At 48.1% G+C, this 26,179-nt stretch overlaps 1 protein-coding gene across 4 annotated transcripts; it reads right to left on the bottom strand.

The window, feature by feature from the left end:
• Nucleotides 1–1,021: 1,021 nt before the first annotated feature.
• Nucleotides 1,022–23,521, bottom strand: LOC105031209 (B-cell CLL/lymphoma 9 protein). Of its 4 annotated transcripts, none has more exons than XM_010905510.5 (11): nucleotides 23,070–23,521; nucleotides 21,445–21,630; nucleotides 17,818–17,878; nucleotides 13,398–13,850; nucleotides 10,529–10,875; nucleotides 7,490–7,597; nucleotides 7,093–7,273; nucleotides 6,121–6,220; nucleotides 3,823–5,989; nucleotides 3,033–3,314; nucleotides 1,022–2,895 (listed from the first exon to the last, which is right to left on the bottom strand). In XM_010905510.5, exons 4-11 carry the CDS (start codon nucleotides 13,694–13,696, stop codon nucleotides 1,862–1,864), a joined length of 4,518 nt encoding a protein of 1,505 aa, XP_010903812.2. In that variant the 5' UTR covers nucleotides 13,697–13,850; nucleotides 17,818–17,878; nucleotides 21,445–21,630; nucleotides 23,070–23,521; the 3' UTR covers nucleotides 1,022–1,861. The 4 variants fall into 4 exon arrangements, with proteins under 4 accessions (XP_010903812.2, XP_010903813.2, XP_010903814.2 ...); XM_010905511.5 differs by having other exon boundaries at nucleotides 23,247–23,521; XM_010905512.5 differs by lacking the exon at nucleotides 23,070–23,521 and adding an exon at nucleotides 22,055–22,706.
• Nucleotides 23,522–26,179: the final 2,658 nt, after the last annotated feature.

Raw genomic sequence — 26,179 nt, 5'->3', positions numbered from 1 at the left:
ACAATATCAAGACAGTGGCAGTGTTGAAGAGGATCAAACCCAAATAATTAAAGGCATGGTTCAAATCCTACATGCTGATTGGTTAATAGTTGTGCAATATTTAATAAGGGGATGTGGTATAAGGTCAGTATACCATGGCTAAGAGCTGTTATGCATGACACACCGTGGAGTGCCTGGACAGAACATAGCTGTGGTATATTGGCATTGCTTCACAAACCCTGCGATGCTTATTCGCTATGATAAACCGGTTGCCAACGTAAGTAGAGCATTAAAGTAATGTGATGTCATACCTGTGGTACACAGTCCTATATCACAGCAGTCAGCCAATTGTAATTCAGGATCTAAACCACCTGGTTAATAAGATACCTTATATTTAGATAGGTTTTAAATCAATGTGCAAAGCGTTCTGCCTAAGAACAGCTCTTAGCAGTGTTATATTGGCCTTATAACACACCTCATGCCTTCCAGCTTAAATGTATCATGGCTGACATATCACAAGCTGATTTCCAAACAATAGGGAGTGGGTACGATAAGGTTTCCTGTAAGTCAGCCAACCGTCACCAGTACTGTCAGTACAGCCCAATATCTTGCCACAGCCTTGCAGAGACCTCTAACACCAAGGACAGTAGAGATAGATGCACATGAAACACACAGAAGGGGGAGGAAGCCAAAGCCATATAAGCACATTTGTTTTCCATGAACATGTGACTAGAGGAGGAAGTCATGTTTTCTGGTAAGGAACAACCCTGTCCCTACTGGAGGTTGTAGTAGAGATTTCTGTCTGGTTGATATACTGACCGTCTGAGGCCACTTCTTTACACATTATCTAACTTGTTCAGTTGTACTATCTGGTCCCCCCCCCCTTCAGCTCATATTCTGGTAGATGACTGCAGTGAGAATGAATTCCCAGAAAAAACAGGAAGAAATACAAACAGAAAATACAGCACTGCCCCCCCCCCCCCCCCCCCCCCCCCCTTCACTGGCTGGAACACTTCTTACAATGAGGGAAAGAAAACCGCAGTTGATCCATGTTTGTGCTTTTTTAATAATACTATTATCTTTATGAGGTCATAGTTTGGTTTGTTATACACTGGAGTTACAAAGGAAATTAAAATAGACTAAAATTCAAATAGCCCACAATGGTAAACAGTACTGTTCTTTTAAAGGGGCACCCCTCCCCCAATGAAAAGGTGGGTGAGAGAGCTCAGAGGTCACTGATAGAATCCCTATACATACTTACAACACACACACACACACACACACACACACACACACTCCTAAGCACACGCAGGCGCGCACACACGCACACACACACGCACACACTGCACAGAAAGTCAAAACGATGGAGCCAGAGAGGATGGAGTTCCATCGAAATCTTCACAAAGTACTATTTTATTCCACAAAGTCTTTATATTCCACTTTATGTTACTCATCCACTCCTGGACAAATCCGTTGTTGATTATTTTATTTTTACTGATTTGAAAAAGTCGATGTACAGCTGCTGTACTGTTCCTCTTCAACGCGCACCTCAGCCTTATAGTCAGAGAAGAAAAATAAAAAAACACTTGAGGAACAGTTTAAATTGTGATATTAAAGCACAACAATCCCGTACATTCAGACATTTCTGAAGTGTCAAAACGAAATGCTCTCGTGGCAATAGACAAGTACTGGGCTACGCAGCTCAAAACAAGCCATCGACCGCGTCACTCCTCCGCATTTCATTTCACGTCCAGCGAACCAACGTCTCCCTTTCCTCGCATCCGGTGTTTTAATCCATTTCATATGCTTGTGACGCCTATTCCACCCGCATACTGTATATCGGCTCAAAACATTCCAGGTCCAAGGTTCTACGAGGTGTGTGTTAGAACATTCCGGGCCCCGGGCTGAAGCCCATGTCCATGTCCATGCCCCGCGGCCTCATCTGCCCCCCCATCATCATCGTCTGCTGGGGGGAGCCGCCCATGCCTTGCAATGACATCATCATGTTGGGCGACCCCCCAGGCCCAGGGTGGTTGTACAGCACCCCCCGCTCCTTGCTCTGCATCATGCCCCCCGGCGACATCATCCGGTGCTGGGGCCCCATCACGCCCTGGCCCATGAAGCCCGGCGGCCCATGCGGCCGCATAGGATTATGGGAAGGGTTTCCCATGGGCATGTCCTGGGGGCCCATGCCACCTCCTGGCCCCCCAGGCATCCCCCCCATGGGCATGCCCATCCGTGGGGGGCCCTCCCCCATCATCCCCTGCATCATCCCCTGCATGTGCGGAGGCTTGCCCCCCGGGCCCGGGCCGTCTCTGGGGAAATAGGACAGAGTCTGGCTGGGCTTCTCGGACGGGATGATCCGGGACAGGTCGAACTCGGGCATGCCGGACGCCCCGGTCCGCATCACGTCGTGCAGGTCCGCGTCGTTGAACTCCCCCTGCATGTTGAACTGCGGCCCCCCGGGGTTGTTGGGCCGACCCCCGTCGCCTCCGCCGCCATGGGGCATGCTCACCATCCGACCCCCCATGGGGCCCCCCTCTCCCTGGAAGCCCATGGGGTGTCCTGGGAAGCCCTGGGGCCCGGGGCCGTTGTGGGGGGAGAAGGGACCCTGCTGGGAGGGGGACTGGGGAAGGGGGTAGCCCTGCCCTCGGTGGGGGTAGCCCATGCGTCCCTGGGACATCATCTGCGGATTGCCCATGCCTTGGTCCTGGGGGTTGGGGGGCATCATCAGGCCATGGGGAATCATGCCTGGGCCCATGTTGGGAGGGTTTGGGGAAGGTATCTGCTGGGGCATGCCGTGGGAGAGAGGCTGGGAGCCCATCGGGGTCATACCTAGGGGACTGAGGGCTGGCATGGGGCCGGAGGAGCCGGGGCCCATCATACGAGGCCCTTGGTGGTGGTTCATTCCCATACCTGCAGACAATCAGAAGTCAGGGTGTCATACAACACAGCCGGCATCATCACACGTCTTCATCAGGTCACAGCGCACGAAAACACTGACCATGTACTTGAAAGAAGTTTAAACCTTCACATAGAAGTAACCGACTTACCGTTGTTGCTCATGGGGGGCAGGTTTGGGGAGCGCGCGGGGGGCGAGTCGTCGTCAGAGCTCGCCACCGTCTTGATGGCGTCGTGGTACAGGGGCGTGGAGCTGGGCATGGCAAACTTGGACATGCGTGACATCATGATGGAGAGGGGGTTCTGGGACAGCGTGGGTTCAGGGGGGACAGAGTAGGGGCTACCGGTCGGGGTGCCACCCGCACCCCCCTGGAGGGGCATGGGGCCAGAATGGGCTCCCGATGAAGGGGGGGCCGAGGAGGGGCCGTTACCACCTGAGGAGAGACGGAAAAAAATATGAGTCCCTCCACTAGTCCTTACCCTGGTTCCTTTAGAACAGATATAAGGGACATTGTGGCAAACAGTTTAAGCAGACATAATACATATACAAATATACATATACACAAATAGGGATGTGGATGACCTTCTCCCCTTTCAGTTTATTTGGGTACCGTGCAGTAACATGGCCACAAGGTGGTGCAAATAATGACATAAATGATTTGAAGATGACAGATCGAGACACGCTGGCCTGTGCTCCCTGACACACAGATCTGTTGAGACTGCTGGGAAAACAAGACTGACTGGTGCCACGGGGAGGTTACAAAACCGCTCTCCACTCAAAACACCTCGTCACCATAACACAATTCAAGACCTCCGATCAGGTAGTCCGAAACCTTGAACATTTGGAATGTCATTTCCCTCAGCCGAAAGGGAAGAGAACAGGACAGAGGAAGACAAAAACAGTATTACAGGGAGAGATGAAAGGACGTCAGTGTACTGTACCTTGCTCCATGTTTCCCATCATGTTAGGTGAGGTCATACTGAGGGGGGGTTTTCCTCCTTGCTGCTGGGGGAGTCCCGGGCTAGACATGGGGGGTTTAGGGGAGGAGGCCCACCCCGGAGAGGGATTGGGGAGGGACGGGGACCTCATATGTACAGGTGAGGCTCCAGCAGATCCCATCATAGAGTGAGGGGACTTCATTGGGCCCGAGTTGGCAGCATTAGGGGGCCCGTTGGGCCCAGAGAGCATCCCGGCCAGCTGAGAGGGGGTCTGAGGGGACTTGAGGTTCCCGGAGGGGGACCCCATCATTGGGGACTGTACCTGCCTCAAAGGGGGGGACTTGAGGGCGTTGAGACTGGGCGAGCTGCCCCCCCCTGACTGGATGTTCAGCTCCGCAGGCTTACGCCCTCTCTGGCCCTGGGGAGGTCCAGCAGCGGGGGGGAGGTGGTTGAGGCGGCCGTTGCCCCCCGTAGGGGTGGTCCTGTGCTCCGGGCCACCGTAGGGCTGCTCTCCGTGAGGCCCCCTCATACCTCCCCCTGGGAAAGGCCGTCCAGGCCCCATTGGGAAGTCCCCTGGCTGGGGCTGGTCAGGGAAGTGGGGCCCCTGCATCTGCCTCCCCTGGGGGCCCATGTTGTCCATCGGAGGGCCCCCTCTCATTCTCATCATCTCTTCCGGGCTCATGTTCATGAGGCCCTCTCGTAGCCTGGGGTTCCCATGGGGGCCGGGGCCCATGCCAAACTCAGAGGCCATATCCCTGCCCCCCATCGCTGCCAGCCTGGAGGACGGGCTCATGGGGCCCTCGCCAGGCATCCTGGGAAACATCATCCCTCCCACATTGCCCGGCTCCATGCTGCCTCTTTGGTGTCCCATCATCCGCTGCATCTCCATCATCATCTGCGGAGGGAGGCCCGGGCCCTTGTCGCCCCCCATGCCTTGGTGAAACATGGCCTCCTGGACTGACTGGGGGTTTGGGAAACGCTCTCCACGCATCCCGGGACCCCCGAACATCCCCCCTGGCCCGCCTGGGAACCCACGACCATCCCCCATTCCCATCCTGGGGGGCACGTCGTCAGGCCAGCCCATCCCGGGCCTGGGGGGTCCCTCCATGTCGGGGTTCATCATCCCCTGGGGAAAACCAGGCATCCTCTGCATGTGGGGAGGCATTCCTCTGGGACCCATGGCCATGCGCTCCTGGTAGTGCTCCGGTGGACCCCCCGGCCCCCAAACCTCTCCGGGGCCCATCTGGTAGGGCGGCGGGGGCCCTCGCATCATGCCGCGAGGCCCATGGGGATGCATCATCATGTCAGGAGGAAGCGGGCGGTGATGCATTTCCTGTTTTCTCTTCTTCTCCTCGTAGAACTCCTGCTGCAGCTTCAGCCAGGCCACCTGCTCCGGAGTCATGTGATCTCCGTCCCCACACCCCCCCGGGACCATCATGTGACCCAGCTCGTCTGGGAAGGGAGGCATGTCTCTTGGGTGACCGTGCGGCGGACCGAACGGGGGTCCCTGGGGTCGGGGCCCTCCTGGTCCAACTGCTGGACCGAGGCTCTGGGACTGGGCCATCATGGCCTGGAGAGGGCCTTGTTCAGGCCTCCGGGGCCCTCCATCAGGCATGCCGTCGTGGGGCTGTTGGGGCCCGCCGTGTGGGCCCGGGGGTGGCGGGGCGTCACGGTCGTCGGGGAAGAGCATGCGCTGAATGTCTCGGAGGGTCTGGAGGGAGCGCTGGCGGTGCTCCAGCTGTTCCTGGGACAGACCCTCTGTGTTGGCCTCCATGTTGAGAAGCTCCTGGGCCAGCTGCTGCTGCTGTTGCTGGGGGGTCAGTCCAGGCTGGCCCATCCCCATGGGCCCCGACCCTGCTCCTTCCCCAGGCTGTGGGGGGTTCAGGGGGGGCATGCCCTGCTCAGACTGGGGCTGACACCCAGGGGTCAGGTCACCAGGACCCATGGTATTACCAGGGCTGCTACCGGGGAGGTTCTTGGCATCCATCCCTGCAGAGGAAGCTCCGTCCTGGGCATGTGAGCCAGGCTTCACCCCCTGGGAAGGGGGCTGGGGTTGAGCTTGATCGGTCAGGCCGGGTTTAGACCCTGTTTGGTGGTTCTGATCAGAGTGGTGAGATGAGGACTGTTGGGGCGGTTTGGAATCACCTCGGAGGGGTGCTGTCTGATTGTTCTAGAAGCAGAGGAAAAAATAGGGAATGAGAAGAGAGTTTGGGGCTTTAAACAGACTGTGTTCACCAGCTTCCTCTCACGGTCTATTATTGCAATGCGTGTGTGTGCGCGTGCATGTGTGTCTGTTCATACCAGGGGTGGAAGATGGGTCTTGTCCTTGCTGTTGGAGATGTTTTTCATGTGGAAGTTGATGATGTTTTCTGAATGGCCTGTTAGAACGGCATCGGCTGCCCTGAGGACCAGAGACCAGACAGTCACACATCAGTCAGCTGTGCGTGCGTGCGTGCTGGTTCACGTGCGCCAGCAGAATGGGTACAGCGGTAGACGAGGGCATGGAGGAAATGCCAAGGTTGACAGACTAAACACTGTGACACACATCTCCCACAGACCCAATCTACTAATCCCCAGAGAGGACAGTGTTAATCTGAGCCAACTGAAACACGGTTCCAGGCATGCAGACTGAAGACAAAGCATAGCTGCGGGCTTTCACATGTTAGTAGGAGTAGTTTATTTCTGTATTCAACCTTTCCTCTCGGTTATCAGGGACACTTGTATATGCATATGTGTGAGTGTTGTTTAAATTACTGAGTGAATGAGGCAATCAGGGAAAAAGGAGAAAGAGCTGAAAAGCCAAATCAAAGGGAAGAGGTACAGACATGTAATCAATGTCAGCAAAACAACAACAAACAATAACAGACTAGGATAGAGACATAGGACCCATTTTGCTGACAATGAATAAGCCGAAAAAGATCTACCTCAATGGAGAACTATGGGTCAGATGTTTGCATGCTGTTTTGACAAAGTTCTAATGCAGTCAACAGACTGTTTTAAATCACACTGCTTCCCACTTCACCTCTTGACATGAATCATTTTATCTCCATGCTTCCAAACTGTTCTTCCTAATGTCTAGATCTATATCATGTGGAATTGCAATCACAAGACTGGGTTAAAAAGTACAGCGGTCCTATTTGTTCCACATAGGGTGCAGTGAAGCACAATCACTAATTCAATCACCAATACAGCCACATCACTCAGAAAACAAAGCCCTCTGAATGATCATTCAGGTCCAACTGACATTATTAAAATTGACAGTATCCGCCTTACTTGTTGGCCATTTCTGTGGTGAAGACGTACACCACTTTAGAGGCCGCCTTCTGTCCGCCAGCCAGCTCTGAGCTCTGGCTTCCAAGTGCATTGTGGGAGGGCGTGGAGGAGCGGCTGAGTCCGGCATTGGAGGCAGGATGGGAGCCTGAATCCTGAGGCTTTACATCACTGGAGTTACAGTCTAACGAGGAACAGAGAGGATCATGGGTACTGTAGTTTTCAGTAGCTGACAGAGACACACACAGACACACACAGAGACACAGACACACACAGAGACACAGACACACACAGAGACACAGACACACACAGAGACACAGACACACACAGAGACACAGACACACACAGAGACACAGACACACACAGAGACACAGACACACACAGAGACACAGACACTCACTGAAGAAGCCTTTGTCATCCTCGTCACTCTCTCCTCCGGAGCACCAGTCAGCTCCGCTATAGGGCTGCCTCCTCTCAGCCACACACATCCTTTTCACTCGGTTACTCTCTGTACACAGGTGATTGAAATGCGGAGTTAATTCAGTCAAGTTTCTATATGCATTTTATCTTCACATGTGTATTCTCTATGACCCAACCACTGTTGAAAGCAGAACTGCATTTTAAATTCTGTGCATGATAATCCATATAGCACTATGGGAGTGCGTAATAGTTACACCATTTTGTCTGAAATACCATGACGATGAAGGTTTAACGGGTAAATCTGTGATTTAAACGATATCAAAAGGGCAGTATTTCCAGGTCAACAACTGATTTTTGGCCGGATAAAAGTAACCACTCTCAAATTCCTCAACAGAACTCTGGATGCATTGACTGATCATTCATTAGACAAATTATAAAATGCTAGTGCCAACCCTAGATTGCCCCTTTAATTCTTGAAGCCAGTCTTTGAAAGCCATATTGAAGTCATGGGGCAGAAGTTAAAAAAGCACACACCCACATGCTAAATATTTGACTGCCAAGTAAAGGTTGTGCTACAATTAATGACAAGGTCTACTGGCGTGCCTACAGACGTTTACATGAAAATAGAGTTTAGATTCTCATTTGAACTGATGCAGATAAATACATAATCTTCTTGCTGATATTGAAAAAGAAAAAGTTTTTTTGCAGATTCCCCTACAGCATTGACAAGTCATCTTGCAGATTGAGTGTCAACAAACAAAGCATCTGAACCTACTTGAACTTTCTAGGAATAGAGGATATTTTTAATATTCTTCCGCTTGGTTGCAGGCAAGAATTGAATAGTTACAGAACTGAATGTTCAGGCCCATTTCCACCCCCAAAACTTAGCAAGATACCAACTAGGAAAGCTAACATACAACAAGTAACACTTACAAGACACAGCTAATAAACTAACTGAAAATTATAGTGGATATTAGCTTGTTTAGTCATTTCATTAACCGTAACCTGTATAATGGTATGGACAGTGGAGCCAAATGTCCATCACTGCAAGTTGTCCCCACTTCTCTTTACCTGGCTATGCAAATGAGATGACGGCAGAACTGAACAAAAAGTGGCTTCTTTTTTTTTTTTTTTACTTACAAACTTTTTATGTCCATGTACACCTTAATCTTTAACAATTGAAGATAGTTTTGTTCAGGTTATTATTGTTTTTAAAGAAAATTATTCCTTCCTGGGTATATATTTTGTAAACAGTTCATAACATTATCACCTACCCTTTCAAATATCTGCCCAAGTTAAATATTTACAGTTATTATTTATATCAATTCCCAATACTTTGTATTTAAAAGTTTTGGGAATTTGACCTCAGGTGGCTGCAACACATTATTTAGAAAACACATACCCACATTTTTTCATGACATACAATGAGCGACTATGCCCGGTCTACACCCACTCCGAAACAACAAACCAGGTGCCGGACCGTCAAATGTCGAAACATGATCTCCAAATCACACTGCTCGCTCAACCAAGATGTTTACACCACCAGACACACACTGGAGGGGAAAGGATTTCCAATCCAACAACGACAACTGAGCTGGCAGGTGACCGACCTTCCACAAAGAGTCTCTGGATCATTACGAGTCAAAGCAGGCCTGACATCCACCAGCCCACCCCAGGCAACGCTGAGACCATTTCTCAGCACCATTCACCAGCCCACCCCAGGCAACGCTGAGACCATTTCTCAGCACCGTTCACCAGCCCACCCCAGGCAACGCTGAGACCATTTCTCAGCACCGTTCACCAGCCCACCCCAGGCAACGCTGAGACCATTTCTCAGCACCGTCCACCAGCCCACCCCAGGCAACGCTGAGACCATTTCTCAGCACCGTTCACCAGCCCACCCCAGGCAACGCTGAGACCATTTCTCAGCACCGTTCACCAGCCCACCCCAGGCAACGCTGAGACCATTTCTCAGCACCGTTCACCAGCCCACCCCAGGCAACGCTGAGACCATTTCTCAGCACCGTTCACCAGCCCACCCCAGGCAACGCTGAGACCATTTCTCAGCACCGTTCACCAGCCCACCCCAGGCAACGCTGAGACCATTTCTCAGCACCGTTCACCAGCCCACCCCAGGCAACGCTGAGACCATTTCTCAGCACCGTTCACCAGCCCACCCCAGGCAACGCTGAGACCATTTCTCAGCACCGTTCACCAGCCCACCCCAGGCAACGCTGAGACCATTTCTCAGCACCGTTCACCAGCCCACCCCAGGCAACCATTTTTCAACCCAGGGTACCCAGACAGACTTCAACCAGCATTGAAACACCTGGTATCAACAAAGTAGCTGTACTTCCATAAGATATTTTCTCCCTTTGACATACATCTGTATCATGCTTCATTAATGTGGTTCCCAACAGGAGAACATCTAGAAATGTGCCGTAAGATGTATTTTCTGGCCTAGCATGGGTTAGAATTCGGAAAATATCAGCAAAAACCCCACTCTATCTTTCTCCACTTTCCTGTCACAGAAGCCTAAAGAAATGTCTTATTTAAAGGTTTTATTTATAAGATATTAGCCTAACATCAATTTCCCATAGAAATCTGGCCTGTGTGTGCCAGGAACACAGAGCGTGGCTGAGGCTTGTACATCGATAGGACACGCCAGCCCACCCCCCACCGTCCGGCTTTGAGGTCAGTCCCATGCACCAGCCCCAGGAGGAGCGCAGAGGGACGGCACAGCGGCATCTCAAGGCCGGCATGCCACCATAATGACACGCTTTCGGAGGCCATCCTCGGGTCTGTTTCCGCAACAACACACGTTCACGCAGACAACCACACGAAAACATGCAGCAACCCCGCCGGACTCCGCAGCTTCCGCGTCAGACAGTTTAAACGTGGAAACACTTTGGTTTTATGGAAACGAAGGCGCTGCCAGTGGGCAGCCATCGGTAAAGAGACCTCTGTGTGCTGGACATGTTAGAGCTGAATACTGACAGGAGCGTGGTGCACCACTCACCCTTGTCGTCGCTGGTGGGCGTGCCCGTGTCTGGCTGCTGCTCGTGGTAGGACTCCACCGAGGTGCTCCTCTCCCTCTTCACCTTGACCTTTGCCCCCTGTCCCCCAGCAGTCAGGCCCTGGCCATTTTTCAGCCCCCCCATGCCACCCGGCCCAGCACCCGACACCCCGCCCTGCTGCGAGCCCTTAGCGCCGACTGTCTTAGGGTCACAGGGCGAAGCCTGCGATTGGCTGCCGGTGCTTCCTGGTTTGCTCTGATTAGTTAGTTTGGAGTCCATCTGGGCCGCGCCAGCAGAGGGGGACGTGACGGCAGGGGAGCGCACCATGACTTCTGGCTTGGGTTTAGGACTGGGAGGGGGGGAGAGGGGAGTGAAGAGAGGCTTATTAATTACACGGCCTCGGCCACTACAGTACATCAAAAAACTAAAGCACAATTCACTTACACTCTGTAAATATGGCAGCATGCAGTTTATTTAACCTTCATTATCTGGAAGTCTCACAGAGACTCAACGAAACATTGGATATGGTTAGCCAGGCAACTGGAAAGACTACACTAACTGACTAATCGTTACTAGAGACCTGGCTTATGACAAGGCAGAGAAATGGAGGGCAGGTCTCAGTGCGCGCGGCAGTAGGAGAGGCCTCTGTGGTACGTTGGTGTCATGCATACGATCCAGAAACAAACTACGTATCACTGAAAGAGTCGCAGTGCCGTTTTCATTCAAACAAAAGCCATCAAAACTGCTTTGAAAAATATTTTTCCTGCGATTGCATTGCGAGAAGTTGTGCATTTCATTCTTATCGGAAGGCATGTTTCTCTCCCACTGGCACGCTTCTTGAATGCTCGAGAGGAATATTTACATTGAATGCACAATGACAAGCTGACTAGGAAGTTAAGTAAATTATTCTAGTATAGAGTTATCTAATATCGCATTTCTTTACTCATCCTGTTGGCAGAGGAAACATTTAAAATCCAAATTGTTTTAATACTGAATATGGTTAAATCCAATTTATTTCAAATCTCTTACTGACAAGCCTTTCGATTTGAAGACAGGCCATACATATTTGCATTTTGTTGAAGAACTCAGAACGTGGGTTTTGCACCAGAAACCAAGGCCTTGAATACATACTAGTGGGGTCAGAATCAGGCTGCTTAAAGGGAAAGTTTATCCAATTTAACAACATGTTCATTCTCTGTGCTTAAGCTTGTTTTTAGATTTGTACTGGTGGACAAAAATGGTTGCCACATATTGCGGAGACATCTAATATTTACTTTTAATATTTTTAACTTTTAAGTCACTTATCCAAAGCGACTTAAACATGAAAATGACTTGACTACAATGCATTATGACAAAAACACTGCAAACCAACTCATCTCATTTGGATACAGTCTCTGCTGCTCAGGCAATGAAGAACAGAGTGAAAAATGGGTGAACTTACCTTTTTATGTAATGGGAATACTATTTACATTAACTTTTAAATGGTATTACAAAGAAGACTGGAGAAAAATCGGTTAAAAGATAATTAGACTTTTAAAGATAGTGTAAATATATACCTACATAGAAAGCTTATAATAATGATACAAATAGATTATACAGCAGACATGACAATTTAATTTGATTCCATTCTGTAAATACTATTTCTATGACTGAAATCTATGACACATGAGGAATATATAGGGTAAGCAGGCCGTAGCCTGGAGCTGGAGTTAACATTTGCCCAATGAAAATGCTCCCAACTGAGGAGGCCAAGTCAGATAAGAGGCCTGAGTCAGACAGGGATTGGAGGAGACTGACCTCTTGTCCCATCAACCTCTCCATATCTCCCTCCCTCTTCACTCTGCACCTCCCCCTTCACTCTGCCCCTCCCCCTTCACTGACTCCCCTCTTTCCACTGCTGGGATGAGTGACTGCCAAAATAGTGAAACACACACAAGCACACAAACACACACACACACACACACACACACACACACACTCGCTCTTTCAGCAGCGCTGTTAGCATGGAGGCGCTCCGGGTTTGAAGACAGACTGAAACAGAGGGCATACTGTGTTCAGGCTTACTCTGTGGGAAATCCCCAACCTACCAAAATCCATCATCATCGCTAGCAACCACTGTGCTGTATAAGCTAATTCCTACAGTTAAAGCGGTGCTGCCCAACCCTGCTCCTGGAGCGATGCTGTCCTGTAGGTTCCCTGTCCAAGAACATACATGAGGGTTTCTCTCCGGGAACAAGGGTTTGGAGTTAAATCCCAGGGTAGGGAGCGTCTGCGATATGAGGAAAATGTAAAACGAGCACTATTTTTCCCCCCCTAGAGCAAACAGTGAGGTAGTAATAATGCCAGAGTCTTATATTTGTTTTGCATCACAACCCATGTACAACAGCCGTTGCTTAGCAACAGAAGGTCGGACACAGAGAGACAGACAATAATATTCGGGAGAGGAGAGGCCACGAGAAAAGTACAGCCAGGGAGAACAGGACAGTTGAAGCTGTCAGGGAGCCCCATTCCACACCCTGCTGACAGACACAGTGGGGGGGGGTCAGGCGTTTGGCAGGGCAGACCATGGTTCCTAGTTGCTCCAGAAACATGAGTCAGCAGACAGAACATCCCAACACAGTGCACTCCCTGACCCCAGGACAGTGGCACTCCCTGACCCCAGGACGTCTCCAGAACGTCCAGGAGATCATGATACATCCCTCTGACATTCTGGAGACTTCCTGACAGCTACCGTCACTACAACTATCACTAAAACAACTACGTTACTATGACGACTGTTACTACTACAACAATTACATCTACCACTAGTACTATAACAACAATCGCTACTACAACACACACACACAGACACACACACAGCGTGTCCCTCACCTCTGAGTGTTGGTGGATGGGGAGTTCTTCAGTCGGTTGGTGTGCATGGAGGGGGCTCCCAGCACCACAGAACAAGGCGGGGTGATGAGCTGGTGGGGGCTGCCACTGTGTGTGTGAGGGGCCTTCCCTCTGGCGTTTCCCCGGCCACCCGAGCCCGGAACACTGTTCCCCATATTTCCCAGGCTGCCCCGGCCATCCTTGGAGTCATCCCGCTCCTTCTTCCCTCGTTCCTTCTTGGTGAAGTGTGCTCCTGCCGTTCCTCCTGCGGCAGCAGGCCTCTCCTCCTGGACCTCCAACATGCTGTGTGTGTGCGTGCGCGCCTCTCTTAACAAGACTGTGTGTGTGTGTGTGTGTCTCAATGTGTGTCAGAGAGAGTGTGTGTTTCTGAATGTAGGAAGAGTGTTGGTTTGTGCCTGAACTTTCCCCAAGGGGCTCTCACAGCCCTTGGGAACTCTGTGGAGAGAAAACGCCAAACAAACGTCAGGCAGAAGTATTAGCCAAACATAAGAACACATTTACAACAAGCTGCAGTGTCATGTTCATTGGATCTAACACGTTTTGTAAACCAATCCCTTTGTCCCTAATCCTCTGTGGTAGAGTGAGTCGCTAAACCCAGTTGGTGGTGGGGGGGGGGGTAACCTTGTACTGGTGACAACGGTGACCCAAATGAATGAGATCTCTGGACTCTGTTGAACACAGAACACGGGTTCAAACCCGCTGTTCCTCAAGGCGGTTCCTAGACCACTGGTAATGACATGAGAATTGTCAATGAGCGGCACAGTCAGATAATGTCATCCTGCAAATATTTAGGAACTTCTCCAAAACACTCAGATATTGTAACTAGCTCCAGATCCCCTGTGTGGGGATGAGAGAGAGACTGTGTGTGTGTGTGTGTGTGTGTGTGTGTGTGTGTGTGTGTGTGTGTCCACACAGACACACACACACACACACACACACACACACACACACACACACACACACACACGTGGGGACCAGATGTCCATGCAAAGATAGTAAAACCCGACAAATAAGTCCTCACTTAGTTTCTTAGCAGGACTCCACTAGAACAAAAAACGTTTTAGGCGTTTAGGTTTAGGGAAAAACGTACACGTTAGAATTGGGGTTACTTTCAGGTTTAGGGATTGCAGGTTTGAAGTCTGTGTTAGGCATTATGGTTAGGTTAAGTTTACATATAAGTGTTAGGCTATTGAGGTCTGAGTAAGATTTAGCTCTGTGGCTAGGGGATAGGTAACATGGATTGCCGAGTCAGGGTTAGGCCTAAGGTCACCACACGGATAGAAACTAACAAGCGTCTGTAAACATAGTTACCGAAGGACATTTTTAAATCCTAGCCTGAAATGTGCTCACTTTAACTGTATTACTAGGATTAAGTTAGAATGAGTGTAATTATTCATTTATGTTAAAGGTCTGGTAACTTTTCACTTTAATAAATGCAGAGGTGTAAAAAGTACAAAGTTAAAGTACTCTGCTGTGTTCACCTGTTTTGGGAAGTTCCTAAGGAAGAGCAAAATGACCAGGTAAACAGAGTTCATAACCACCCAGTGACCTTAATTGATAATTTACACTCTTTTTCTTTTAATTGATCACTGGTTGGTTTTGAACCTCCCTTTACTTGGTTAATCAGATCTTAGATACTTCCCTAAAGTAGTTATCAAAAACAAGTTATCAGGGATAAATGGACTACATTTGTAGAGAACCATGCCAAGCATACAAAACATGTTCGTTTCCAGTATGACCATATCTTTCCCAACAGTTTTACAAATTCCCATCATGTTAATATGTTGCTTCGGCAACAATTATGCTAATCATAATGAACTAACTGGGGATATTTCTGTCTTTTTGAAAGCTGACTAACTAGACACAGTGTTCTCCAGGACAGATCAGACCAGGTAAAAGGCTAATTAACACTGTGCCACATTTGACAGTGCATGTGGATTCACACCTGCTGCGGTTTTTTTATTGTTTTTTTATTGTTTTTTATTGTTTTTTTATTGTTGACGAGGATTAAGTGCATGCTCTCAGTATTGACTGAAATCATTAGAGGCAGAAAATCTTGTACAATTTCAGTTTACAGGCCCATTCAAGGCGATATCCCAAATTTACTCATGTGGACATTAGCAGAATAATAGAAATTGCACATTTTGGTCACCCAGCTTTGAAAACAACATTAAATGGAGATTGCTTTTTTTTTTTTTAAAGTGATTAAGATGTAACAATTGCTTCCCACACTATTCAGCACGCTTCCTCACGTGAAGAAAAATGGAGTAAACTGAGTTTTAGCAACCAGGAAATGACAGTGATTATACTCACACTGTCTGACAACGCTTGTTTGGGGAGAGATGATGGTATGTCTTAGTGGGGACCCATTATTCTGGGTTTTCTATCTTTATGGGTCCCCTCATCTACCCATAGACCTGCATCACACATACAGCAGGACCTGTCAATCACCCTCTTCCTCCAATCACACACTAACAAGACACTAATTGGGCCGCCTGCTGACACTGTTGTCACCCACCCAGAAGCAGCAAACACCACACACACACACACACACACACACACACACACACACACACACACACACACACACACACACACACACACACACACACACACACACACACACACACACACACACACACACACACACACACACACACACACACACACACACACACACACACACACACACACACACACACACACACACACACACACACACACACACACACACACACACACACACACACACACGGCCAAAACAACACACACGGCCAAAACAACACACACAATCACAGCAGAAATCCTACACACAAACAGCAGAAACCACCCAGACACAAAAAGAAAAACGAGCAACACAAAGAGGCTCTTCTCCCTCCACTGAACTGATCTGGCCATCGTACGAGATGAACTCGCAGGTCACAGAAAATGAGCTTCTTCAGTAATGAGCCACTGATAGTGATTTAGAATGGGGTTGGTTACGTGCACGCGCTTATACACATAAACACCCACTTTAATTAGCCCTGTTGACTGTAAAATGCTTGCTGATGTTTCAGCCTTATTTATGCAAATCCGATTTTGCAGTTCAGCCCTCCCTCCTATTCCCCGTCTCCCTCCCTCCCTGCCTGTTCCTCCCTCCCTCCCTCGCTCTTAATTTCTCTTCCTCCCAGTCTCTCCTTCCTCTCGCCGCACAATTTGTTTACTCTGAAATCCTCCCTCACTTCTCTCCTCTTTCTGCTATGCAAGACAATGACTCACCGACAGAAACCCACACAATCACACACCTTCTAATCTAGTCTGACAAAGACAGACAAAACCTTTGACCGCTCCAGACAGACATCATTCACCTCTACCGCTACGAGGCCGCCCGTTTCCTTCCCTAAGCCCTTTAGGCCCCTCGACCAATATCAGACGGCCCTGCTCGTCGCTGATTGGCTTACAGCTGACACCTGGTAGCTCACCTGTTAAGGTGACATCCTGTACCTGGTGCCAGACACACACACACTATGCAGATGGATAAACACACACACACACACACTGCTGGGAATGCAGTCCGCGGTCTAAATATAGGGCTGTGACGCCACACGAGGGGTGTACGACATACACCAGGCTGAGGCGACAATGCACATACCGCTACGACTGAGCTCTTGTTCCTTGTGAATGTGAGTCATGTCAAATATTTACAGTGAACTCCCAACTGTTCCGCATTCTCTACAACTCCCTCATTATATTCAGTCTGTCACACACACACACGTTTTTTTAGCCAAGAATAAATGACAGTAAGTTAATCATTTTGTTAATCAAAAAAAGTTAATAAATAAGGTTTTATTGACATAAAACGTTTAACAAAACACTTGGGGTGGGCAAAAAAATATCCCCAACACACTCACAGCACCAAAGTTGGGGAAAACTCCCATCCAAAAACATGACACCACTACTGATCAGTCAAAACTCTCTATAGCCTCCAGCCCATACAGGATTGGCTGTTCAACAGAGGGCTAACTTGCTAGCACGAAGAAGAGCAAAGCTAGCACGGTTTTCCAAATGTTTACTGTTAGTCAACATGGACAGCAGTGTGGGGAAAAAAGGCCAATCTGCAGAAGATCTTAACAATACCAGTTGCGTCCATATTAAACCTGGGGTTTCCCAGGATTGTATGTCTTGGTTTTTCTAGATTTCAGATAATTCAGATAATCAACAAGCAAAGACTTCAACCTGCACCCCTGGAATGCCTTAGACAAAGTTTGTGAAACCCTGTAAAATGTTTCTCCCAGGCTCTCCATTTACGAAGGCCAAGTTGGACACACCAGACTCCCATCACGTGTGGAGATCAGATGACTATGTACTGTGATGTAAGGAATGCGTCACGTAATGTAGTTTTATGTCATGTTTATGCACTCACCATGTCCATCATCGTCATGACTTAGACGTGGTCATCACCGCACCATCCGTGACCGCCCAACCTGCACACAGGGGACAGGTCAAAGGTTAAATGAGACACACACACACACACACACACACACGCCTCGTAAGAGCTGAAAGAGGAGTCATCCAATGAGAGGAGGGAAAGGATGACTGGAAGGCCCATCCAAGAGCCTTTCCTTCCCATTTGAGGGGAGCCAAATGTTTCCCGGCCAGAACATCGGCTTGCCTACGCCACATCGTTTGTTTAATCAAATTTGACCATTTGCATTTGTCATATTATCTTCTGATGATCGTTGCTCACAGTTCAAGACACACCAGCAGACCAGAAACAGACTACATAATGAACAGATGAGGAGCATTCATCTCCTTATTATTACATTGAATCGGAATTGAATTGATGTAAGGGACAAAAGCAACCTTAAATAAATAAATCTGAAAACTAGACTAAATATAGATGAACAGCTACAACATCGACCTCACATTATACCACACACATTATATTTCAGCTGGACAGAAGAGCAGTGAGAGGAGGGAGAGCAACTCTATTTGTGGCAGTAGGCTCAACTGAGAGCAGAGTCTGTTTCTTTACGGACAGGGGAAACTTATCCAATAAAGTTATTTAGAGCAAACAGCAGAAACAAAGTTCATGCTATCACCAGAAATGTATTTCAAAATACATAAACATGGATTACACACACACACACACACACACGTTACACCCTGAACATAAAAGTATTTCTATAATATTCCAGTAGGATCTTAACCCCGGTGCCTCCAACAGTGTTTATACACACTCGCTCCTCTCCTCCTCCCTCGGCAGCGTTCTCTCTTCTGTGACCGCCTTGTCCCTGCCTCCCACACTCCGGCCACATTCCTCCCTAGCTCACGCCGTGAGGATGTCTCCCAGGGACTCAAAGCATCATGGGAAATCCCGACTGTTGGAGGGGACCTTCGGAGTCCCTGCGGGGACCCGACGGGGGAACACAGAGCAGAACGCCCCTCTCCTTTGGGGAACAGGACAGGTCTACCTAAATGTCCACAACACCATAGGAGCACAATGCAGACACACCCACTGGATGCACCACCACCACCACCACCACCACCACCACCACCACCACCACCACCACCACCACCGTGAAGCACGCGGAAACCATCAGGTCTATAATCACGACACAGCATTTCTGATGACGTCGGACAGCTGGATAGGGTCAAATCAAACACACGCCCCGCCCCGCCCCCCGCCCCACGCGACATGGCGACGGGCAGCCGGACCGGGCGGTAAACGCCCGCTGAGGTGAGGCCGTGTCGTTGATTATTCCTCGGCGCGGGGCGTGGTTCTGGCCCATCCGACCTCAGGAACCGGACGTGCAACGCGGTCTGTCCATCCATCCGTGACAATGTACACTTGCACAGTGGAAGGTGCAGAGATGGTGTTCACCGGAGTCATTCACCCCCCCTCCTCCTAAATTAGCCCTGTGGAGAGAACTTGATCCGGGGTCTGCCCCGTCTTACCCCACTTCACCATGGTGTGTCATTCCCATGGAATTTTAAACACACTGGCAAAGACCTGACCAATTAAACGCACAGGCAGACGCAGACACAAAACATTTACACACAGAAACAGACACACGCGGACATTCACACTGGACACGCACGTACGCACGCGGATTACACACACGCGAACAAATAACAGGCCGGCAGGCCGAGATACACCCATGGACACACTTTCCGTTTCTCTACCCTCCAAAAGAAATCTCATTCAAAATGACATTTTACCTAACTCTTTAACCTAACCCTAAATCTAACCCCAAACGTTTACCGTAATCTAACCCCAAACCAAAAATGTACTTTTTCCTAATGGGTCCTTGTTTTACTATTCTTGCAGGGATTTTTGGTCACCATTCTAATAGGGCAACCTGCACAAACACACACAAACACATACACACACACAAAAACATACACACACACAAAACACTGAGACAGGACTGCGCAGAAGGAACATATGCAATGTTAGTGGAGAACAAAGTAATGGGACATTCTAAGACAAAACAAGTAGCCCAAGATTGTGGAACCTTGTGAAACCTCACTGACTCTATTCAAACCCAGCCACTAACCAACCAGCAGAAACCTCACTGACTCTATTCAAACCCAGCCACTAACCAACCAGCAGAAACCTCACTGACTCTATTCAAACCCAGCCACTAACCAACCAGCAGAAACCTCACTGACTCTATTCAAACCCAGCCACTAACCAACCAGCAGAAACCTCACTGACTCTATTCAAACCCAGCCACTAACCAACCAGCATCCCTTAACTCAGTCACTTTCTGGCCTGGCATAAGACAAGTGTGATGCTAATCTAACCCTACTCATCTAACCTCATCCCTTAGCTTAATTGCATCCCTTACCATAAACTCATCCCTTAACAAAATGTTGAAGGTTAAGGGCATGTTTAATCGCACAACCACAAAAACAATTTGCAAACTAAAATGAGTGTGTGTCGTTCCTGTCCGTTGTCTTTTGTTCAGCGCCTAATAACCGCAACTTTGCTCTAACAATATTGATGGACTTCTGTGTTCTAGCAGTGTCATCCAGGGTCTGGCTGCCAAGCTAATGGCTACCATGCTGATGGAAAACGAGCACACATTTTAGTTCCACCTCAAACTGCCTACCTAGGGCGAGGAGGAGAGCCCCGTGCAGAGGCCAAACTGTCAATCAACACAAAGCCACATGGAGGATGAGTGACAGCTACAGCCTGACCCTGACAAACCCCTGAGGTTGGCCCAACACACACACACACACACAGTATTGTGGGCCTCTATGACATGACAGGATCAATACTGCCTGTCTATAGAGCTCAGCTGTTAAAAAAAGCTATGGGGAGACAGAGAAAAGAGGCACATGTCAAAATGGATCGGAGAGTGTAACCAGTCAGCTGAAGTTTTAAGACAGATTTGGGTGGTATGCTGAAGGTTAAACGGAGAGGAATGTTATCTGGAACAGACACAGCAGCTCACGCTACGATGTAGAGTGACTCACTACCTAGATATGACAAGACTGGGTCCTTATATTGTCATTGCTCTATTTCACGTATCTAATGTATGTGTTTCAAACTAAATTACACAATCTCCTTGATTCTCCCTGAACACGGACATAGCTCTATAGCTCAGACCCTCCAATTTTGATGCAAGGACAGTCTGACACCCAGATTTAGATTTTAAAAAGCCAAGAAGTAAATGAAATGGGAAACATAAGAGGCCAATTAACTAAGGAGGACAATAAATTGTCCTCAATACATCCATATAAATGTCTCTGTTGTCTCCATTGTGTTGGTTTTCTTTGCTAACACTTTAGATAAAGAAATAATGTGGTGGGTTCTCTCAGGCAGAATGTCCTGACCCTCCATCCTCAATATGAACAGATCAAAGATAACACTGCCAGGCCAAAACAATCCAGTCATCACTTCTACCCCAACATGAACGTTCAACAGGCACCGTACCGGGCAAATGTACTAAGCTGCTGTGCTTGTGTGTGTGCCAGTTAAAGGGAGACAGACAGAAGCAGACAAACAGAAACATATAGACTATAGGGACTGATAGGTTACCTCGGTCGCACCCCAGCCCTCTGAGCAGGGCCTCATATGGAGATCTAGCCCTGGTCCCCAGAGCCACCACCTTTGAACTCTGACTCCTCCCACTCCGACAAAAGACAGGCTAAACACAGGAGCTGATCCTCGCTCTGTCACTGGGAAAGCCCTCACAGGCACGGGTCAACGCAGGCAAAAACACACCTGAAAGAAACAGAGTTTTACTCATCCAGTAGACTTGGAAGTAGTATTGTAACACAGCCACAGATGACATCAGTGTGACTTATTCACAGATGAAAATTAGTTCAGGCCCTCCTGAGTAGAAACCATTCTTTATGTAGTACTAGCCTAAGATCAATGGTCAACCGCCCTCATCCCGGAGAACAACAGACAGAGTGTTACAGCTCAGAACAATTACTGCTCAATGACTTCACTAATCGAAAGCAGTTGTGTTAGTTGATTCAGGTGTGTTGGTGGTGGAACAAAAGAAGCAGTCTCTGAGGGCTGGGGGTGCCCACTAAGGTGTCTGTAGGTTCTTTTTGTTTCCATCAAAGACAGATTAGGGATCAGGGTAACCAGGTGAGTGCAATATTGCCAGTCAATCAGGTAACCTGACTTGATCACTTACGTGCCCGGGGAAAAAATGTAATCCAGCAAGACTGCAGCTCGTCACACGACTCATTTCAACGCAATCATATATCTGGTTTGATTAGGTTAGGCTATATTGCTGGCATCCTGAGTACAATCGCATCGAGTCCCAAGTGTAAAATTGACTATATAAAACAAGCTTACAAGATACGACAGCCTATTGAGTACTGTAGGTATATATCAAGTTTAATACAGCATTATAGTGTCAGCCATTAATAAACCGTACAAAAAAATGACTGGAGGCCCAGTTTGTAAACGAGTGAAACAAACTCCTGAAACAAACGAAAGACCCCGAAACAGTGCCCCCCTGAAATCTCAGCGTCTCACTGGCTACCATTTGGCGGCCTCCGTATTTCAGGGCGCTCCAAACTCTAGCAACTTTTTCTCCTAGAAGAAGTTGTTCCTGTTTCGCCAGAGAGCTGGGGGAAGGGAAGACTACAGCTCTCTAACCCACATCCCCGGCCAGCGCAAACAAAGTCGGCCCCGAGAGGGGGGCTCTCACGGCGGCTGCCATAGGCACAACCCTGCTTGTCCAAATCAGCGCACATAGAGACAATAATTCAAGAGAAATATTTTAAGCTTTGTCTAACAGAAAAAATTGCCACTCCCACGAAAAGCAGTGTTACATTTTCAAGTTCAATACAGTAACAATGTAGCAATGTTATCGTCACCGAATTCGTCTGATTTCAAAACGTAGCATAGGTTCTCTGTGTAGATAGCCTAATAGGGTAGGCTAGCCTGCACATTTGTTAGGCCCATCGTGGAACTAAGATAGCCTACGCCCTTTTATACCCAATATAAATTGTATTTTAAAATGCTTGCGCATAATTGTGTTGAAGAATGTGGCACATGCATGCTGCACGGTATTTTCATTTTCGCGAGGCACGATCCGTCCTCCTCCAGTAAAGCGTAAAAAGCCATATTCCTCCGCGCGTAATATCACATCCTGTCAATGTTGTTTGGAATAATCCGCTGTAATCACTAGAGAAAATCACCGTTGATATGAAGAAACGATATCTCCTTGTGCCAGACCGGGTACGGTTGGTTTAGTAGCCATCCTTCGGAGACAGAGGTAGAGCGGATACTGGACTGAGATGTCCCCGGGAGGAGGACCCGCGTGTAGCTTTGCCAGGAGGTGAGCAGCGACAGCAAGACTTTCCCCAAAAACTCACCTGGAATGATTCCTCCGGCGAGCTTCGTTTAGCTACGCTACGTTCTATAACCTTATTTTAGTGATCAAATAGAGACATTATTCTACCAACGTTATAAAAGAGATATGTCTCCCCCCCTTTGCTTGAGCTTCCAGCGGTCCTACTACATTATATCCATAGCCAAGATTTCCTGCCGACTCCCCCGCAGTCCCAGCGTGTTGGTTTAGTCCGAATTCTAAGTAGCAATTCTAGGTCAGGTCTGTGTGCCTGTGAGAATGGACCACAAATGCCCTCTCAGGACAGAAAACACGGACAAGTAGGCTTTTGAATATTCAAATATCATTTTCCACTGGTTTGACATGATGAACAACTATTAAAACCCAGTGTACTGTTTGTACATAAAACAGGCTTAACAGGCCTTGTACCATTACCTACACAAGACCACACGTCACTCATTCCCTCTCGCACGCACGCACGCACGAATACATATACAGACACATACAAAGCATTTACCGCAGACTAGCCTGTTAAGCATACTGCATTGTCTCCCCTCATTCTCCTCTTTTCCTGCAATGTGTTTTTATTTGGATGCTAGGCACAGTGACACTAAAAGGTTTGACACCACATAGGTGTTCTTAATGAAAATAAGACTTAGAAGATGCTTATATCAGAAGAGGGGGAAGACAGGCTATAACAGAAGAGAAAAAGGAGGTAGGCTATGTCTTGATTTCTCTATAATAAATTGAATAGCTTACGCTCACATATGCAAACATACACACAGTCAACCATGCATAAACACACCAATTGGTTCAATCCCCAGTTGTCATAATTACACATTTGGATTACATTTGAAATGTATCTTGATAAAATATTCACGAGGACCACTCTCAGATTGCTTGTGCTTAATGTTCCCGTTCTCCTCAGAGGCCCCAGCCAGCTCGCAGTCCTCGTATTTTTTTTTGGTTGACAAGTTAGGACATTTTGACAGTCCTCTGGAGGAAAATTGCTATTTTAGGTGTAGACTTTAGTTTAGGGTAGGAAGAAGTTAACAGTTAAAATTAGGGATTTGGGGTTAAATTCTGGGTTACGTTTTGGGTTATATGTTAGACAAAATTTTTTATAGATACAGAACTTTGTGACAGCTTATATGTGTTCTAACAGACCTGATGTGGAGGAATAGGATTTGACAGTACTTGCGTTTCTACCCACAAGCCTTTGCAGTGAGATTATTCAATGATTTTCTTCACTAATTCCACTATGATGAGCTTATCAACCCGTACCTGTGTGTTTGTGTGGTGTGTTTTTGTGTTACATACTGCTTCCACGGCAAACCCTTACCGCATGGTAATAACATTGCGACAAAGTTTCCACATCCACTGTGCCAGTCAACAGTTGTACTGTGAGAGCGGCAGGGGGAGAGTTTTCCAAATGCACATTATTCTCTACCGACAGACAGACAGAACGAGAAAGAGATAGAAGACAATCCTATGCTTTCAGAGAAGCTAAAATGCCAGGGGAACTCCACAACAACCAACAGGACATAGGAGATTCAATTATTGAACCAGCTTGTTGTTATTGCTATTGGAGAATCCACTAAAAATACCACAGAGAGAGTAGTGTCTATACTTTACATTGCTGTCATCTGGAGTGATCTGTGGGGACCACAGGCAGAGGGAGGAGTGAAGAGGGTATCTGTTCAGGAAAACTCAGACTTGCTGGACAGAAATCTTGTCTTGTCATGGCTGAGATTTGTTGTTGTGAGGACAGATATGATGTAAAATGGGCGTATGAAAAGCTACGTGAGACAAACTGAATTCTGAGAAGACATTGTTTGTTTATACATTCTCAGATCCCACAGCCATTGTACACGAGGACAAGCTAACAACAGGAGCTCTCCCAGGCCTCTCAGACTAGCCCTACATATTTGTGACTTTTTGGACTAAGCAGCCGTGGTTACATTAAACATGTTGGTGCACGTTAGTGCAGATCAGTGACAGCATAAAAACTGTGAACAGAGCTCTCTCTTTCTCTGTTCCTCCTCTACCTCTCTCTTTTTCTCTCTCACACACCAACACACACACATACACACACACCCACCGTCCTCTCTCCTCCTCTCTTTCTTTCTCTTTGTGGATTTCCGTCTACTGATAGAGTACATGTGTGTGTGTGTGTGTGTGTGTCCCTTTGTGCATTTGTGTGTGTGTGTGTGTGTGTGTGCGTGTCTCTGTGTGCATATGTGTGTGTGTGTGTGTGTGCCTGCGTGGGTATGTGTGTGTGTGTGTGTGTGTGTCTCTGTGTACGTGTGTGTGTGTGTGTGTTTCTGATAAGAACTTTGTAGTACCAGTTGACGTATTATTCCCAGACTGGGATGCGTTAGACATGCACACTAGCAGAGATTTCCAGCCCGCTGTTCTGACTCCAGCATTCCCACTCTCGGACTGCTTCATTGGAAGAGGAGCGGGAACAGCAAACAGAACCAGAGGCTCCACCTCCTGTTCTGAACTCAACTTGGCGAATGGAGTCCGGCAAAATTACAGCCCACTAGCTAGTGGCTAATATTTTCCTGACCGTGCTAGTAGAAAACGCCAGGGAAATGTTGGGGGGGTTTTGTCTGTATTCTGTGTGTGTGTCTGTGTGTGTTTGCATACGTTTTGCGTGTTTGTGTGAGCCAGCATGCATGCATGTGCAGTAAAGCAGGACACCAACATCACCAACATTGACTGCTCTGTTATCACATTACCATCTGCATTATTTAAGGCTTTAGTAAACGCTGCCATGCAGGGAGACATGCTGTACAGACGGACGGGGGGGGGGGGGGGGGGGGGGCGGGGGGTCAGAGGGCGATAGATCTTCAGTGTAGTGTATTGCAGTAGTTCATAACAACAAAATGTTTTATCAACATTTTAACTTACGCAACTTAAATACTCAACTTGGACATAATAACCTTTAGAAAT

Source organism: Esox lucius, chromosome 16 (assembly GCF_011004845.1).
Source record: "Esox lucius isolate fEsoLuc1 chromosome 16, fEsoLuc1.pri, whole genome shotgun sequence".
Lineage (NCBI taxonomy): Eukaryota > Metazoa > Chordata > Actinopteri > Esociformes > Esocidae > Esox > Esox lucius.
This window is presented reverse-complemented; position numbering and strand designations above follow the sequence as displayed.

Excerpts from the sequence above, each read along its gene's own strand:
- LOC105031209 (XM_010905510.5), bottom strand. The coding sequence starts at position 13,696 with ATGTTGGAGGTCCAGGAGGAGAGGCCTGCTGCCGCAGGAGGAACGGCA. Across the intron at positions 10,876-13,397 it reads CCATCCACCAACACTCAGAG|TCCTAAACCCAAGCCAGAAG; the intron begins GTGAGGGACACG and ends CCCCCCTCCCAG. Across the intron at positions 2,896-3,032 it reads GCCCCCCATGAGCAACAACG|GTATGGGAATGAACCACCAC; the intron begins GTAAGTCGGTTA and ends GATTGTCTGCAG.